Genomic DNA, 19,006 nt, shown 5'->3' with positions numbered 1-19,006 from the left:
TTTTATTACAAGGTGTCCTATTAATCCAACACAAACACAAAGGTAACTTAGCTGGAATTTTCTTATCGAACCACTTAAGAACTGGCTGGTCACTACATACTCTCTTCCCAGACAAATCACAACCTTTAGAAGTTGTTTTTTAATCCAAGTTATTCTCATTAATTCACATCAATATTTTTCATATTTGATTTGTTACATTCAGTAAGCTTGTCCAGCCTTTACTTGGAAATACAAAAAGATATATGATGCCTTGTTTTTGTAAATTATTATCCACTGGAATAATCTTAAGAAGTTTTACTTATGTTTTTAATTTAATGTCTACTAGCATTGTCTTCAAATAAGTTGTACCCTTTCTAACCTGACATTTAATTAGAGGGAATCACAGATTTTTCAGTAAACAAAAGAGAATCCAAAATCTGAAAACCTGGACCAACTCCTAACCTCCAACTGGAAGTCTATGCAAATCCCCCTGTAATTCTCAGGGTGTTTATAGTAATTCAAAAAACAAAAATTAAGTGTCCTACAGAAAACTGATATACAGCCCAGTGGCTTAAGAAGCAGTAGATGGAAGGTGTGGTTCCTGTACACATTCACCTGTCTGATGACAAAAAACATATTTTGAGAAATAAGAGGGGAAAAAAACCCCAATGAAGTCCATATAATAATTTTTAAAACCTTAATTAAAAATCTTAAATTTCTGTCAGAGACATCTTTATCATAGCTGTCATTACAGAAATATTGTAATAAACAATTTAGTAAAAGCATGTACTACCTTGGAACCCAGTTGCCCACGTGTGGTACCAGTCAGGAAGTTGTTGGTGCCTACAGAGCTGTCACCCTAGGAGGGCTCTCATACATTCTTTGTCACATCTGACTGCCCCCTGTATCAACACCATAACAAATTTAAAAGAAAAAAAAATCAAATAGTGCAGTATTTAATAATTATAAGTGAAAAACTACTCTTAGACTTCCTATCAACTTATTTTGCCTCTATAACCAGATTTCATAAATTATATACAGTAGTCAGTACCTCAGCTAAAATATTCCATACAACATCTTATGATTTTTAATAGTAACAAGCATAACATAGTTATATAGGAAACAGCAAAATAGAAATTTTACACATCTAAATGCAATCTCTAGCAATTCAGGTCTTTTCTCATGCTAATAATAGAACTGCTTAGATTTAACAGCAGAAGACAATTACATGTCACAGAACGGCCTAATATAAAATGAGAAACTTGTAATATCTACAAGAAAAATGACATTATTAGCATTCATAGCACAACCAATAATGCACTGTATTTCCATTACTTAAGAGCAGCATTTTTTATCTATTCAGAGCAATTCTGGATATGAAGGTCTAATTCCTGGACACAATCTTATTACAGCATCCAAGATCAACGGGAGGATTGCTGCCTTTCCTGTGCTCACAGGACTTGTGGGCACAGGCTGTGAGGACACATACTTGTTTAATTATAATGAAAATGTCACATAAAGAACAGGAAGGGTGTTAAATCACCATACAAAGACTTAAACTGGAAGCTGGTAAGGTTTTAATAACACTGTTTGTGAATTATGCTTCCAATAACACATAAATGTATTATGGAGCTTTAGCTGGTATAAAGCAGTTTCTTATGGTTTAATGTATTTGAAATGAGAATGGCTGTATTTTGTGGTAACAGAAATACCAATTATGAATCAAACTCTGAGTTTAATTCACTTAATAATAGCTGCAGTTAAGGCAGATGTTTAAAGGCTTAAATTATAAGTTGTGGTTTTGTTGTTTTGCCTTTTTTTAAATCCCATGGCAGTGCACTGAGTTCTAGCTCTGATTGAACCTCTGTAAGAAAAACTTACATGTTAGGGAGAATACGGAAGAAGGGATATTTATTGTATGACAAGATTTTTTTTTGCTCATGTAAGAAAGCATTATTCCATTTTAAAAAGGCCTCATCATAATCCTGACCCAAGGGGGGCCATGACAGAACCTGTCAGCTCAGATTTGTCCTGACTGCTTCTTTTAGGATTCAAATAGCAGCTTTCAAACTCTGCACCCATCCACATATCTGCTCTAGCTGGAAGTGAGAACATCCAGAGTTTACACAAATGGACACCTTTTGGCCTCAGAACAGCTGCCAGCCCTTCAAAAGCCACAGTGATTGCACTTCCAGTGTTCCATCACTGAGAATGCATCCACAATATTTCACCTAGATTTAATACTAAATGAAATATTCACCTTCTCATCTTTGAGATAAAATGCTAAACAGAACTTAAATTGGCACCAACCCACCCCCCCATACAACTGCAAAGATTTCAGTCCCTAAGTTCATGAAAGCTGCAACTGAGTTACTTCACAAGATCATAATTAAAAGTTTATTTGCATTGCACATAATCACCAGTCTTACACTCTGAATTGTTTTACAATTACAGCGGTACAGGAACTTTTTAAGAGTTATTAAAGGATTTGAACCTGCCTTATTGCTCTTACATAATCCATCAATAAATCAATTTATTGTCAATGACTGGACTTGCCTGGCATATTCTTCATAGCTGCCTATCCCAACAGTAAAACTCACTTAGCATTCTGGGCATTTCAGGTCCTGCACTTTAAAGTTCAATACAACATAAATCCCTGATTACACTGCAGCATCCCATCCTTAAAAACCTACAAGAGTGCCAACTGAAACCAGCCCCCTGGCCAAGCACAAGGTTTGGGATTTGCCTTCCATAGGCTCCAGCTCCACCTCCAGGTACTTCCATCCACTCCCTACCAAACTTTTTTGAAGAAACAATGTGCTGATACATTAAGAACCTTTCTGAATTATAGTCACACTTCTGTCTTCTACTACTTCTTCGTCCAAGACTCTACCTTCTCAAGCCCAGAAAAAAAAAAATCAAACAAAACAAACAAAGAAACCCAAAACAAAACAAAAAAAATACTAAAAAAATACATTTTGAAATCCTATTGAAGTCTGTTTTCTGTTATGTTAACCACTGGCTAGCCAACATCCTTTCCTAACCTAATGGAGAGCAGCTGCCAAGAAATGACCTTAAACTTGCTGACACTGCAAAGGCTTTTTTAGAGAATTCCCCTGCAAGAGACAAGTTCCAGATGGATGTTATTCCCATATGTAAAACATTTTAAAAAATGCAAGTTACTTTAGCTTTAAGCAAAGTGCTAAAATACAAAAACCAAAGCTTCTCCTTTATTAAGAAGACAGCACATCAGTCCTGCTCATCTCTGCTTTTGCTGAAACAAGTGAAGTTACAGCACACTTCCTATGTCCTTAGCCATTCCTCTATTGCACACTCAAGTTCCACCTTATTAGTCAGACATTTTTTCCAGGAGAAACTCCCATCTGAATGGGAGCCTCATGTGTTTAAACAAGAGGGATCCCACCAGCACCCATCTCCTCTGACCCCCTTCTTGCTCATGGGGTAATCAATCTTCACAGTTCTTATAGTTCCATAATTATGGGTATAAGATGTAGGACTTCCTCCTATTTTTAAATAGTGCCAGGTCATCTCAAAAGGTTAAGAAAAAAAATCACCTCATTGTATGCAACAGACTAATAAAAATGCTATGTACCAGCATAACAGGCAATGTGCAACTCTGACAGTTCTGCTTGTGGAAGAAGTTATGCAGACTCCCGGAGTCAGGCAGCAAGAACAGCTCTCCTCTTGCAAGCAAATCAAGTATTCCAGATATTTAGCACTGCTTTCCCTTGTGTCAGCAGCTCCTGTGAGCAATCCATCCAAGCAAAGAAGATACACTTTCTGTCTCTCAACAGTGGTATACTTGAAGAAAGGCACACAGGTCTCAGTCTCTATGTGCAGATAATAAAATACAATCAGCAGGCAGGAGAGAATGGTAGGAAGGTCCCTCAGACAGCATAAAACTGTAGAAATGTCCCTCAGACACGTCCTTGTTCAGTCATTTTGTTTGCCAGAGTTGCATTTGTGATACAGGCTGGGGGCTCGAAGGGGTTTGCAAAAGCCTTCCAGACTCCAGAGATGCGAGATGGGGATAGTTCTACATATCCAGGGTCAGCTGAATGAAGCAAACATCCAAAAAATCTCCTTTGACTTTGTCTGTGTTATCAAATATACACAACAAGATTGCTGCATCTCAGCAGGCTGAGCTGACACCTCACAGAAACTAAAAGAGGATTCTCAGTTGCATTTCCAGTTCTCTTTCTCCTCAGCATCTGAATGGGTGTGTAGTGAATCCTTGAGGAGAAAGAAAAAGAAAAAACATACCAGAAATTTCTTTTGTGCCCACTTCTCCCTCAATCCTTACCACAAGAAGAGGATCAATGAATCCCAACCCATCCTTTCACCCAAAGGCCCAGGTAGTGTTACACAACCCCAACACTACAGGGGTATTTTGCCACCAAGAGCTGCCCTGCTGCATGCCCTCTCTACAGTTCCATCTCTCCTGCCACCGCAAGTGTTGATCTTGCTTAGGAAGAAAAAGAAACATCTTGGTGCCCACATCTCTTGGCACAAGGCAGGCTTTGCTAGTGTGGGATTTTCCTTTACCTTGGCTGCAAGCTGGTGACGCCTCAGGTGCCTGTAGAAGTGCAGCACAGCAGGATCAGCTCTCACTGCTTTGGGGTCAAAATCCAGGACACGGAGCCCTGCCAGGCTTCGGGCTCGGGACAGGGCTACGTAGGCCTGGCCACTCTCAAAGACACGGGACAGGGAGATCTCCACACAGTCCAGAGACATGCCCTGCCAAAGGCACAGAGGCTGGGTTACACAGCAAACAAACAACATCGTGATGTATCAACTGTAACCTGCCCTGTGAGTCTGTCCAAGGTACCATCTCTGAGAAAAGGTTTTGATTTTAAAAAAAGGGAATCAGTAGAAAGCAAAGACATTCTTCCACTGTCAGGAAATTTCTAGTAGACAGCAGGATCCACTAACTCCAGTGACGCTCTTGTTGCATGAAACTCCATAAATCCCTTCTCATCAACACAGCAGGGAAAGAAATCCTGCTGGTTTCACTCTTAGTAGTTAAGTGGAGCAGGCACCATTCTCAAGCAGTCATCAGGGAGACCTGAAAGAGAGTTTGGGTAAGGCCTGGCCAGCCCTGCCTCATGGGTTGTCCCAGGTGCAGCAGAATTTACAACATGGCCTAGTTTAAATTGTGGCACAGGAATAAACTCACAGGTCACAGGTCTCCACGACCATATTTATCAAGTATGAAGTCTTCTGGAAAGAAAGGAACTTTGAAAATATTACACTGTCACGTTGAAAGTTATATTGAAAAAATTCCCAGTGCTCACCACTAAAGGGTGAGTCCAGCCCAAAGAGCACAGCTGTGGCTCCAGCAGCTTCCTCAGTGACACTGCAGAGCTCAGGTCCCTCCTGCTCTCAGGGAAGCACTACCCTCTCATCAGCCCACAGTGACAAATAATGCTGCTGTATAGCCCAACTCCAACTCTGCAGATGGCAGCACCCTTAGAGAAACCTCAGCAGTACTGACAGCCCCACTCTCTACAGCTAGACACATATTCTGGCCTTCCCTCTCAGCAAGGGCCTTTCAGCTTTCCCTCCTGTTTCACCAGCAATACAAGCTCACCCAGGAAATAAGGTTTATAATGGTGTAAAGGTCTATAGACAGCTGTACAAGAACACCCACCTGACTCTTGTGAATGGAAATGGCCCATGCCAATTTTAAAGGTAATTGCTGACGACTCAGATGAACTCCTGATGGTCCTTTGATGACCCATTTCTCCATTTTTATGGGCTGTGTGACCCCACAGAGAAACCTCACCTTAGGCAGCCCTGTAGGAATGGGAGCAGGAAAAAAAACAGGGATGTATTCCTGACACTCAACAGCCAGGATGCCAGCAGCTAAAGAACACCTTTTTTCTGCCTAAACCAAACCTAAATCCACAGACAGTTAACAGCATGTCCTGAAATTATGTTTGACATCTACTTAAGCAGAAGAATTAAAGGCAGGTATTTTACGAGTTGAGATGCAGAGAAAAATACATTTTGCAGGTAGCAGAACATTATTCTTTGAGAAAAACAAACAAAAATTAATCAAAACTTGCTTCAGCAGAACAAACAGGAAATTCAAATGAGCATACACATTTGCATACAGAATACAGAACACAAGAGGCCTACAGATAGCTGTAGCTGATGCAGTGCATGACATCACAGCTCGTGAGAGCCCCAAGCTTGCAGAAATCTCTTGGCTTTCCCTCAGATTATTACCAAGCTGCAAACAAGAAGTCATCAGCCACTAATGACACACTGTTTTGTTATTTTCCCACTTCCATCCACAAAAGATCAAAAGGCTTGCTTACCCTTCTGTTCACTTTCAAACCCTATAACAACACCTCGTGCTCCATTCACGAGCCCTTGAGACACATCAAGATTCTTTGCTAACATCACCTACAGAGAAAAAGAAAAGCCTTTAATGCACTGCTTCTACAGCCTGTTCAGCTACCTGCAGCTAAACCTCTTGCCAGGAAGCATAAGCACATCAGGCTGATTTGGCCAAATTGTCCTATCCTGCCTATTGCAGCACCATCTCCCATTTGATTGGAATTATTTCACAGCCTTTCCTTCCTAGGATTCCTAACTACATCATTTTACAGCACTGAACACTTTACTCGAGCTATTTCTGTCCACAGCTGTGAGCTCAGATCCAGGGAGCAGTTTCCCCTTCACCAGGCTATGCATATACAGATTCTGGGAACAGCAAAGGATCAAGTTTCCAAAGCAGACAGTGCTACTAATAAGTACAATCCTACATCCTTTCCATTCTGGCAGCCCCAGCTCAGAGCTAGGTGCCCAGTCCAGCAAATATGGCAAGCTGTGCCCTACCTTTACAGGTGGGGAGGGCTGCTGTACCTGGAGCTGAGACTGCAGGCAGGGACTGCTTATGCTCTCTGCTACTGGAAAGCTTCTAAATTTGATTGGACATGTCTATCAAAGTCACAGCAATCACCACTGTCCTCAAGACATGGACCTGAGCTCATCTTCTGTGTGGATAAGACTCTAAGCGGAAAAGATAAAGAGATTGGGATTGTCTTCTGTTGGCCTGGCATAGCCATTCTAGACTGAATTTGCATTCTGTACATTAATCTACTCTATACATTTCTCTGATATGCCTCCATTTTTCTTATGCCATTTGTTCTGTTCTATCACACATGTACGCACACACACTTACCTGTGCTCCAAGCTTTAGCTCAACTCTACCACCCACAGGACACTGAGCATCAATTAACTTCACTAGCATTGGGTCACTGTCCAAAGCCTCAAACACATGCACTTCTCCTGTTAAGGAAAGAAAGACAGAACTTATAACTGTTGAACATACTCTACACAGCATTTCAGGAGGTTCAGCATTTATTTCCAACAGTAATTCCTCTTTTAATATCCATTCTGCTCTGCTGCTAGGACATCCTCACACAAACCTAGTCACATCTAACAGCAGAGAGCTCACTATTGCTTCTCTTCGCAATATAACTTCCAGGGCATGAAAAGGCACAGGAATGAAAGGTCAGCAGTAAATAAGAACTGAGCAGACAATATTTTGAGCAGTCTCACTCAGTACCAACATCAGATCTCCAAAGCAGACTAAGGAAGAATCCAAGGGCCAGCAAGGGAGACAAAAAAATAAATAGTCTTTAATTCAAGTCATGGCTGGATAGAACATGAACTTTCTAAGATGCTATAGAAAGAAAAAGCAGGGGTGTGGAGGCAATAAATTACCACCCTACCTCACAGCAAGCAATGAGCTTGCTGTCTCTTACAAACCAGTGACACTGTGGCTTTTTAAACAAAAAAACTGATTTTTTTTTCCCCAGACACCTCAACTCCAGCACACAGAGCTTGGACTGGTGCTGCTGTGCATGACAGAACACTGGTCCCACCCCAGTACCCCCACTGCATCCACACAGGAGCTCAGCCTCAGAGCCAGCAGTTTCCTCCACCGAGTTCACCTGGAAGCTGTTGCAAGCGTCTCTCATTGGTTATTTCCACATCATCTTTATGGGTGCACAGCCTTGTAGCCAGGATCCCATCACGCTCAGACTTGTGAGCAGCTGTCTGCATCAGCTGTCTGGTAACCTCCTCTGTGCACCTGGTAGCCAGGAAAAGGGAATTCTTCTTTAAAGTGATCAGGAACAGGTTTGAGCAGCAGTAACCTCACACAGCTAGATCAGTCTGTGGAAGCTACAGGCCTCCAGAGAGGACAGAGAATGATACCTGCATAAAGTGAGAGAGCAGAACCAGTGTGTGCCCCAGCCCTGCCAGCTCAGGAGCCTTTGAATTAATTCACAGAAATTGCACAGGGACCCTAGGAAGTGTCCTTTACCAGAGCAGCATATATGAAACCTGTCTACGTTAACTAAAGCATTTATAGCTTTTGCCCACAGCCACACATTCCTGACAGGGTACAGAAAAGTGAAAAACTGCTCTTTCCTCTGCCCACCTGTGGGGAGCAGGGATTACAAAGAGAGATGAGTTTCTCCTCACCTGCCTAAACGGATTGCACCCAGGATTGAGACAAAGTTCTTGTCAGTCTGTCTCCGCACTTCAGTCAGCTCCATGTTTATATGGATGCATTTCCTCCAGCTTTTTGCCTGGAAAAAATCATTCTCTTGTTAAGAAAGAGGCAGACTTGAAGTGAGATGAGAATCAGTTTAGGAACAGTTTTGTACCTGGAAGCAGAACTTGGTTTCTTCGTTAGCCTTGCAGACTGGGGGTAGCTGTAAGAAATCCCCACAGATAATTAGCTGAATTCCTCCAAAAGGCTCATCCCGTTTTCTGACGGCCCTGAAAGGGATAGAAGTTTTGATTGTTCTCTAGAATCTGGATATAGTCAGGTCCCAGAAGTTACTTTTTAATCTGTCAGTATATTCAAACCTAGACAACTGCAGTGAAAGATGTTTATCCCCAGCTGCCTCAGAAGAACTCAAATAATTAAGCAGTGCTAGTACAAGACATGAAATTTTCTTTGCTTACCTAGCCCAGAGGCCACTACCAGTCTTGGTTCTTTAGTGGCTTTTATACTACAGCTACTTCTCTCTGCCAAGAGAGACCTTTTGGGCACAGCTGTATATTCTGGACTCAGCCCTATAGACAGCACTTAGCTCAGGAGAGAACAACCCAAACAGCCACAGCTGTGAGTGAGGAGCGGACATGACCAAAATCTATCTCATGGTAAGGATCGACCCAGATGCTATGATTTCATGCTTCCTTACAGTCCTGTTGCAGCAGCTGCCTTATATCCATTCACAAAATGAAAGAACGGAAGCAGACTGGAAGTTTAGAGAAATTCATTTCTGCCGGTTTGACCTGACAATTGCTCACCTTGCCACTGCTTCCAGCTTGTCAAAGAACTTGCCATCCACCATTGAGATCTCATCAATAATTAAGTGCTGGCAGGCCAGCCAGTGCTGGCGCACCCCTGGCCTCTCTGCCAGCTGAACACACTGTTCCAGCGGTGCCTTCCCAGAGCCGATCCCTGTCACAGGACAAAAAACCAATGCTTGAGGATGCTCCTGATTCTTTGGGAAGGGAGTAAGAGCTCCCAGCCCCTTGCTGTCGGGCAGGCCATCACCTGCAAAGGCGTGGAGAGTAGTGCCACCGATGTGACAAGCCGCCACTCCTGTGCTGGCTGTAGCGTAGGTGATGTTCGGAGGGAGGGAACCCAAGATCCTCTTCAGCAGGAACGACTTCCCAGTCCCTTCCAGAGAGAACAACAGGTCAATGGCCGTGACGTTCCCTGGGGAGCCGATGAGAGTGGCCGGGACCGCTCACCTGCGGAGCCGGTGAAGAAGATGCTCTTCCCGCTCCGCACGGCGCCCAGCACCGCCTCCTGCTCCGCCGAGAGCCTCGCCGGGGGCCGCCTCTCCGCGCGGGGCACCTGCGGGACAGGATGGGTGCGCTGTGGGGCTGGGCAGGGCCGCTCCCCGGGCCGCCCCTCGCCCCGGCACTCACCTCCGCCGGGCGCTGTCCCCGCTCTTGGCGGCGGCCGGGGCCGCCCAGCAGGTCCCGCTCCTGCACTGGGCTGATGACGGAGAAGGACGGCGGCGGCCGCTCCAGCAGGCGGGGGCGGCGCGGCGCGTCCCGCGGCCCGGCGGCCACCTTGAGGCGCAGGAGGCGGAGGAAGCGGCGCAGCGCGTCCGGGGGGCAGTCGGACAGCAGCACCTGAGCGCCGTCCGGCCCCACCCGCACCGCCGCCCGCCCCTCGCCCGCGAACCGCGTGAAGAGCCTCACGGCGTCACCGGACAACACGAAGCTCAGCACCGCCGCCGCCGAGCCGCTGCCGCCGGCCACCCGCAGCACGGGCTGCCGCAGCTCGTTGCGGCCCAGCAGCACGGTCGCGTTCCGCATCAGGCGGCGGCGCGGGGCGAGGCCCCCCGGCAGCGGCTGCTCCACGGCCGCCGTGCAGCGCAGCTCCGCCGCCTCCATCGCCCTGCCGGCCGTTCAAACGCGCCGCGTGCGCCGCTGCCAATCAGCGCCGGGGACTTTAACTCGGCGGCCAATAGGAGGCGGGAAGGGCGGGGCGCGAGGCGGAGCGCGGGCGGGCCAACCAGCGGCCCCGGCGGCAGCACGCGGGCGTTGCCAGGGCAGCCGCGCGGGGATGGCCGAGCGCCGCGGGGAGAGGGACCCGCCGGACGCGCGGCAGAACCGCCTCCAGGCAGAGCGGGCCAGGAAGGAGCGCCGCTGGCAGCTGCTCTTCACGCAGTACACTGTGAACCCCATCCATCCCGGTGAGGCCTCCCGGCCACGGGGAACCGCCGTAAAGCCCCGGGGGCAAAACAAGCGGTGAGGGGAGTGGGGGGGCCGGGGCAGGCCCGCAGCGCTCAGCTGCACTCAGGGACAAACAGCTGCAGCCAGGCTGGCAGGGCGGCCAGCGAGACGGTAAAGCTGGAAAGGGCAACTGGAGCACTTCCCTTTTGCACACTCAGAGACAGAACCGAGACATAAACCGCTTGCCCAGATGGTGCCTTCAGTAACCACGTACAAGTGAGGCAACTCTTTAGGGTGTGGAATTTACAAATTCAGTGTAAATACAGAGCCAAGATGGGGTAGAGGGCCCCAATACTACACCATGTTCCTTCAGGTCCTGATTGCTTTCTACCTGCCAGTTCAGTCTATGCTAGCACAGGCAGGTGATGTAAGTAGATTCTTTCAGGTCTAAGTTTTTCAATAAAAAAAGAAAAATGATTTCCTGAGACTTGGTACTCTGCAGGCCATCCCTTGGCTGGGGTGGGACGCTGATATGGTAAGCGCAGGCAGCATCCTGTTGAAAGGGCCTTTAGCACAGTTGATGCCCTTCCCTTCCTAGAAGTTGCCATTAATCGGTATTTCTAACTCATCTTCTTCTATCCACAAGCAGTTCAATAATGCATATTCTATACCTGGCTGTGATGCCAAATTCACGTTAAAGTCATTCACCTGTCTCATTCCTCTGCAGTCCACATGGTTTCTAGGAAGCCAATGTCTTGGCATGAGAACATACAGGAGCCGATAGATGGTAAGAAGTCTCTGAAAAGTTTGTGGTAACTACATAAGAAAATTATTAACACGTAAGATTTAATAATTGTAACCAGTCTAAAATAGCATGTATGTGGAAACACCTCTGTGACCATAAGTTAAACTCATTTATGATTTTTGTTTGTAAAGCAGGTTTTTTTCCACTTTAAGGCCCTTTCCCATTACTTTCCATTTTCAGCCCAAGCTTGCATCCACGCAATTATGGTCTAATTTTTGTTTTTAATTAAAATATGTATCAACTATAAAATAGATAAAATTTCTTATAGTCATACTATAAAATTTTGGTTGAGAATCTAAACCTCTCAGGAAAATAAAAATACCTAGAAGCATGCTGCCTGTCATTGCAGATTCTACCCAACCACCATGCAGGTTAAACTGCTGAAATGACTGTCCAGTCTTACTTTAGAATACTGGTAAGAGCCCTTATAGCAGCTGCTCCCTTATTTCTAACATGCCAATTTTGTCTAAAAACCTTAATGGTCAGGTAAGGTTGGCTGCTCTGTTCAAGGACTGGGGAGGGTGGCAAACCAAACCAGGGAAAGCCTGCAGGTCTCAGGCAACTGAGAAAGTCAGGAGCTGTCACGGAGCACTGGTTTGTACTAGATGTGGTGTAGGAAAAGCAAGATGCTGCAGTACAGTAGGCAGGGATACCAGAATTAACAGGACGGTACTGTCAGGCAAATCTTGAAACTTCCTCAGGAAATATTTGAGTAGAAATGTCACTGTGCATTCTGACAGTATCATTCACAGAAGCACACAGGCTGCCTATACCCTTGCTGTTCTTGTTGTTGCTTGGACAGTATTAAGATGTCCCATTCTGACATATGTCCCTGGCTGACTGATTTTTAAACACACTTTCATTTGTATTTGTGTCTGGTTTTTTAAAACAACAGATGAATTCCTGAAACTTCTTCACCGTGCAGCAGTGGTGCCAAGAGAGAAATACTCAGAGCCACAAACTGAAAGCCAAGAAATTGGCTGGCATACAAAACCTTTGGTGAGTAGGATGCTTAAAGACTCAGCCCTTTACAGGATTCAGAGATGTTAAGCCTGCCACACTGAAAAATACTCAAGCAGGAAAACAATTTGTGACAAACAAGGAAAACAAGAATTACAGGGAATGAGCAGAGCTGTTCACGGAAATAAGTTTTTAAAATTTACACCTAAGAGGACTCTTCACACTCGCAGAGACTTGTGAACAGAGAAGCAGTACACTTCCCCTGAGAAACCTGACTGCAAAACATCTACAGAGACAGTGACAGCACACTGCCAAATGCCACAGGTGTACTCAGGGCTGTTTATTAAAGCATTCAGCCATGAGAAATGGCGTAGTGAGCAATGAGAAGTGATGTACAGAAGTACTGTGAAAAGAAACATGCTGCTGCACAGCATCTTTCAAACTAATTGCAAGCAGAACCATAAAATTAATAATCATGTAAGTATACCCAAAGCAGATACACCAGTGAGGATTCATCTGGGGAAGTGTGAATAAACAGAAGGAGAAGAAATATGATTAACAAGCTGAGACATCAATCATATCTGGTAAACAGCTGTGATGATGACTGACTTTGCAGATTAGCATTTTGGGAAAGGCAAATTTTGGCCTGTTATAAAGAAAACTAAGATAAATAAGAAAATAAGACAGTCTTCATTGACTTTTCATATTATTTATCAAGTAAACTGGTTAGTAATGGCAAGAGTGGAGACAGACATCCCAGCTGGGCTCTGTGGTATTAAGGAACTGCTGGTAGGATTAGTCTGACAGGGTGAGGCAACTAAACTTGTGTGCAGGGAAGCAAGTTTGATTCTTAAAGTTAGAACTGATGATGTTTAATTTGTTACGTTTTCCTTATTTGGCAGGTTTGACCATAACAAAGCTGAGAATAGTACAGTGGTACCCTGCTCTTCTCATTTGGACATTTCTCAGCAGTGGAACACCACAGATCACTCCCCCAGGAGGGACTCCCACTACTGATTTTAGTAAAAGCACATGACTGTTTGCCATTCTTGTTTCCCAGGTTCCTTTTGACCGCAGTGATACCAGATTCTATTTCCCACGCCAGACAACTGAGATTACCATCCATGGCTACCCTGCACCACGGGGACAGAAGTCTAAAGACCAGGGGGAAAGCTACAGCTAGAATGTTAATGACATCTTATGTGTTAGGTCCTGCTTGTTATCTAGCAAGTCTGGCAGATTTTTAGTGAGAGACAACAGAAAAGAGAACTTGAATCTGTCCAGATTTACAACCTGACAACAGTGTCACAAATAAACCTATCTGTAAGGCTCTGTATTTGTCTCATTGCTGTTCCTATACCCTCTACATAAATAGTCTAAAAACCACTCTAACATCTCAAAAAGCTTCAGACTTCTTATTTTGACATTGGCAACGTGACCCAGAACTCAAGGTCACCAACTTCATCTTAACAGTAGTGGTGGAAAAAGCTGTCAGAATGAAGGGAACAAAGGGCAGGCTTCAGCCACCATTCATTGAACAGGTAAACATGAGTTACACATAGTTCTGTGCAAACCGCTTAATGTGTTCACACAAAACAGGTTTAAGTAGAAAACAATCCTTCAACAAAACAGACAGTAAGAAAAAATTAGTGATAAGGCACTGGTTTCCACTGATTTTTTTTCTTTGCCATTGCAAAGCATCCAGCTTGCTCCACAGTTAACTGCTTGATGACAGCAGAAACACATCTTGCAACATAAAGAAACACAAGAACCCCTCTGGGGAGCACAGTTCTCTTAGCGGGCTCGGTTCTTCATTTTCTGCCTTGCTCTCTTTCCAGGTCTCTTCTGCAAAAAAAAAAAGGACAGATTCAGATCTTTATTTTCATGTTCTCCATTTTTGTTCTAGCTCTATAGCTTGGGGAGGATACCAAAAAGAGGGTATTTGTCAGAACGTCTGGAGAAGAAGGTTTTGGCACACAGGTAGCAAACAGCACTTTTTAACTCCCTTTCTGATTTTCCTGCTGATACCAAACCACTGTCCCCAATTCTGTTAATAACTGAATTATGCTTAGCTCCCAAAGACAGGCATCACTTCCAGATGCTGGAGGCACCTATCATGCACTCATCTCTTCCTGCCAGACATGGCCTGGCTTCCAAACCAACCAGGACAATTTTCATGCACATTTTACTTACATTAAGGGCTTTTTTCCCTCCTTTTCCTCCTCTTCCTCCTTTTCCTGGGCCTTTGTTGTGAGCCACTTTTGACTGGAAGCTGGATACGTCATTGAAACTCTCCTTTGTGTTCCACTTTGAGCCTTTCTTCTTCCCACCAAAACCAAACTTCTGATTTTTGTATCGTCTTTTGGCATTTGGTCTGAAAAACAACCAAGCACCATCACTGCCTACATGCCTTGTTTCAGAAAGCTCTCAAGACACACACATATATACTCATGGTATCCCATCAACCACCATAAACCTTTCCCCTCTTAACAAAGATGCAGAAATCACATTTCAGTCTCTGCTCCATTTTGGCCATAGTTTTCTTCTCTTTAGGGACAGAAAGCCACCTTGGCCTTACTTTAACACTAAACAGAACAGTTTTCTTGTTCCCCCAAATTATCCCCTAAAAAGACTGAAAAATCAGACATTCTGTGTTTAACTCTCTCATTTCTGTTCTCACCCCTTCTTTGTCCGTTGACTTGCATTGCCTTTTTTATTCCCTTGAGATGACGTCTGCTCTTCATCTAGAAAGTCCAGCTTGTCAGAGAGACCTGCAAGAGTGAAGACATCACAGCTACATCTCAGAAAGTACAAATTTTCAGTCTAAGCAAGTAATAGCAACAAGTCACCCTCACTGAGGAACAGCTGCTTGGGAGGTTTTTCAGTGCCACTGGCACACAATTCTGCACAGCAGCAGCTTTCCATCCTCAAGGCCCAGAACTACAGACACAATGACCACATCACACTGCTCTACACTGCTCACACACCCCTACTGCCCTTACACATTTGTTCTCTTAGACAAGTTGACTTTACCTTTCTGGTATTTCTTGACTGCATTCAACATATTTTTCTTCTCCTTCTGTCTCCTCTGCAGAACCTCAACTTGCACCTGAGATTAGAAGCAGAATGTTAGTGTTGTTCCTTGCAATGTCCCATACTTTTTTTAAGGTATCCTATCTTTTGTTCTGTTTTCCTTCAAAGCAGCTAGACAAAAGACTAGACAGATTCTGTGTGTTTTAGCCAGACTTCTGTGGCTGCATTTTTCCAGCTCCCCACTCAGGCTCCAAATTCTTGTCACAGATCCTTTTGCACATGTCCCTTTTGTAGCTCCTCACCTTCTTGCCGTATTTTCTCATTGCACGGAGTTGTTTTGCTTTCTCAGACCTTTCCATTGCTTCCTGTTTACTCTTAAGTTTCTGTCGAATCTTATTAGGGAATAGAAAAAACAGAATTTATCAGTAAAATAAAAAAGAGAATTTTATCATTTCTGTACTGATCTACAGCCAAAATCTGGCTAAAAGAGACAAAACTCACACGAGAGAAGAAAAAGCCTTACAATGGGCTCTAATGGAACTGAGAGTATCTTGTCAGTCTATTTGGGTGTATCAAAAAGACTTAATAGTTTCTTTCTTGTCATTGTTAAAAGTAAAGCACTGAAGAAAAGACAACAATCCTGTAGAAAACATTTTTTCTGTTCCCTCTTTGTTCACAAACATTTTTATAAGGATGCTGCCTTATGAAGAATTACAAAGATTTCAACACAGATCTTAGTGATTCAGTCTAGTGACTCCAGTAGGAGATAAAAACTTTTCTTCAAATGCAAGTCAGCAAAAGAAGAGAACAGTAATGTGCAGGATTGACTTAAGCCTTAGTACCAGCTAATAATCAATATTCAGTTTATCTAGAAAGGTTCCATCAGAAAGCAGAACAGTGACCCAATGATACATGAACCTTCCAACTAGACCCCAGCTCATGTTTCTTTAAATTATAAAATGCAGTCTTTTTTCCAAATCTAAACCAAAAAATAGATTTCAATTTTGAACAAAGACTACAGTCAAGAAGGAAATGTGTGAAAGACTTATTTCCTACACCAATCTAATTTCCTATCCAAAACAGATTCATTCAATAACATACAATTTAAAATCACAGAAAACCAGAACATACTGACAATAAACAAAAGGTGATACTTAAAAAGGAAAAAAAGGATTGCATCAAAGCCACAGTCAACTGCAAGTTTTATGACAAAGAGCAAAAACACAGGTAACTTTACATCCACTGTTACACATACTAAGAAAAATTCTCCCTTTTTAATATTAAACACATTCAGGACAAAGTATAAATCATGTTTTTCTACTTTATCATCCAACCTGTTATAAAAATCCCTACCTAAACAAAAAGAAATCTCCTGTCACAAAGTTTCAAACCCAATCATTGTCACAGGAATCAGAAAAGCGATGAAGATCAGTACTCACACATCACACCTTCAATTTAATCCCTACCCCAGGCTAAAATACACACATTACACTGGAAAGAAAACCATTCCCTGCACGTACCTTCTGCATCTGTTGGTCTGATTTGGCCATCTCTGCAAAGTAATCATCCGGCCTCCTCGTGGGAACTTGGAGCTTGCGCAGCCTAGGGAGAGCTTCCAGGACAGCTGCCTGCGCCTGCCGGTAGCTGGGAGAGAGCACAGCACCAGCTGTCACTGCCCAGCCCTGTCACTGCCCCTGCCACTGCACCAGCTCTGCCACCACACCAGCTGCCACTGCACCAGCCCTGTCACTGCCCCAGCTGTCACTGCACCAGCCATCACTGCCCCAGCCCTGCCACTGCACCAGCTCTGCCACTGCACCAGCCCTGCCACCGCACCAGCTCTGCCACCACACCAGCTGTCACTGCACCAGCCCTGTCACTGCCCCAGCCCTGTCACTGCCCCAGCTGTCACTGCACCAGCCATCACTGCCCCAGCCCTGCCACTGCACCAGCCCTGTCACTGCACCAGCCCTGTCACTGCCCCAGCCCTGTCACTGCACCAGCCCTGTCACTGCCCCAGCTGTCACTGCACCAGCCATCACTGCCCCAGCCCTGTCACTGCCCCAGCCCTGTCACTGCACCAGCCCTGTCACTGCCCCAGCCCTGTCACTGCCCCAGCTGTCACTGCACCAGCCCTGCCACCACACCAGCTGTGACCACAAGAGCCCTGTCACTGCCTGTTGGGCACCTCACAGTGCTGACACAAACTGCTCACACAAGCAGACTGATACTGGGATGTAGCAAGCATTGGTCTGGTCTAGCAAACATTCAGTGCTACTGAAAGCAGCTTAGGTGCCAGTACAACATTAACATTTACGTCTTGCACACATACATTTATCTTATTACTAGTTATCGGGTTTTTTTGTTGGAATATAAAAGGCAAAGCAAAAGAAGAGAACTGTAAGAGCACCAAAACAAACCCACAAAGAAAAATCTGTATCTTGTGTTAAAGCGTTAGTCTTGCTGTCAGGAAGCTTTTAAAATAAACTCAGCAAAGGATGAAGTCTGCTATGAAGAGGGAAATTATTTATTTCCAGTCATACAGGAGTTGAATATACTAGCACTAATTTGTAGTTATTTTGGAAAACATTCAGAGCCGTCGAATATAAAGTAACATGGCCAAGAGTATCACAGTGACAGCCAGTGTAGCAGTCTGCAGCACACTAGTAAAACATAACTCCAAAAACGCAGCAACACAGTGAGACACTACATGAAATGTTTTTTTCACACTTACAAACTCATCTCTCTCTGGAAATCATTCTCAGGATCAACGGCATCAGACGTAGAAGCGTTCTGAGAAACGGGGTCCGCGACCGGGCCCAGAGTCACGTCCAGCCTTTCCACCCAGGCGAGCTGCTGCCTGAATTCGGCCAGGCACTGCTTCAGGCCGTCCTGTGAAAGGAGCCCAGCTCAGCACAGCAGCGCACCGACCGATCCGCACGGCTGGCCCGGCTCAGTGTCCGAGTGACACCGCGGGCTGCCCCTCGGGGCCGCCGGGGCACACCCGCAGCCCGCCCCGCAGCGCAGAGCGCCGGAGCCCGCCCGGCCCCGGCCCGCGGCCCCGCCGAGCCTCCCGCGCCCCGCTCCCGGCGCTGGGGCCGCGGCCCTGGGTGGGCTTTTCCCGGTCCCCGCGGTCCCGCTCACCGTGTCATTGCGCCGTTTCGGCCGCTCCTCCAGCACCACGTTGAGCCCCGGCTTCAGCGCGCCCTTCGCGAAGGCCTCCTGGAGCTGTGCGAGAGTTCGTCAGTCCGCGCCGCCGGCACCGGGCGGCCCTTCCCCACCGGGCTCACCACGGCGGCCACGGGCTCACCTCCGAGTCCGAGAGCGAGGAATCCTCCGAGTCCGAGCCGGAGTCCGAGAAGGAGCCACGCCGCGCCACCGCCGCCGCCATCGCTGCCGCCCCCGCGCGCCGCTTCCGGCCGCGTGCACCGCCGCTTCCGGGGCCGCCGGGGCCGCGGTCACCACGGCGACGGCGGCAGCGAC

The 19,006-nt window shown here is 45.6% G+C and overlaps 3 protein-coding genes across 3 annotated transcripts; 1 reads left to right on the top strand and 2 right to left on the bottom strand.

Annotated features, from left to right (window-relative positions):
• Window positions 1-2,352: 2,352 nt before the first annotated feature.
• PIF1 (PIF1 5'-to-3' DNA helicase) lies at window positions 2,353-10,443 on the bottom strand. The gene is made up of 12 exons (XM_030953442.1): window positions 9,970-10,443; window positions 9,790-9,895; window positions 9,590-9,715; window positions 9,340-9,493; window positions 8,688-8,802; window positions 8,503-8,609; window positions 7,968-8,107; window positions 7,193-7,299; window positions 6,324-6,411; window positions 5,651-5,796; window positions 4,546-4,737; window positions 2,353-4,233 (listed from the first exon to the last, which is right to left on the bottom strand). Exons 1-12 carry the CDS (start codon window positions 10,441-10,443, stop codon window positions 4,177-4,179), a joined length of 1,812 nt encoding a protein of 603 aa, XP_030809302.1. The 3' UTR covers window positions 2,353-4,176.
• Window positions 10,444-10,591: 148 nt separating this feature from the next.
• On the top strand, window positions 10,592-13,824 carry FAM183A (family with sequence similarity 183 member A). The gene is made up of 4 exons (XM_030953318.1): window positions 10,592-10,745; window positions 11,453-11,512; window positions 12,426-12,529; window positions 13,551-13,824. Exons 1-4 carry the CDS (start codon window positions 10,616-10,618, stop codon window positions 13,671-13,673), a joined length of 417 nt encoding a protein of 138 aa, XP_030809178.1. The 5' UTR covers window positions 10,592-10,615; the 3' UTR covers window positions 13,674-13,824.
• Window positions 13,731-18,943, bottom strand: EBNA1BP2 (EBNA1 binding protein 2). Its single transcript, XM_030953317.1, has 9 exons — window positions 18,834-18,943; window positions 18,668-18,751; window positions 18,258-18,415; window positions 17,044-17,167; window positions 15,826-15,915; window positions 15,524-15,599; window positions 15,171-15,261; window positions 14,684-14,864; window positions 13,731-14,335 (listed from the first exon to the last, which is right to left on the bottom strand). Exons 1-9 carry the CDS (start codon window positions 18,912-18,914, stop codon window positions 14,285-14,287), a joined length of 936 nt encoding a protein of 311 aa, XP_030809177.1. The 5' UTR covers window positions 18,915-18,943; the 3' UTR covers window positions 13,731-14,284.
• Between the last annotated feature and the right edge of the window lie 63 nt (window positions 18,944-19,006).

This window comes from Camarhynchus parvulus, chromosome 8 (assembly GCF_901933205.1).
Source record: "Camarhynchus parvulus chromosome 8, STF_HiC, whole genome shotgun sequence".
Classification (NCBI taxonomy): Eukaryota; Metazoa; Chordata; class Aves; order Passeriformes; family Thraupidae; genus Camarhynchus; species Camarhynchus parvulus.
Note: the sequence above shows the minus strand (reverse complement) of the source record. Positions and strands in the feature narration are given on the sequence as shown.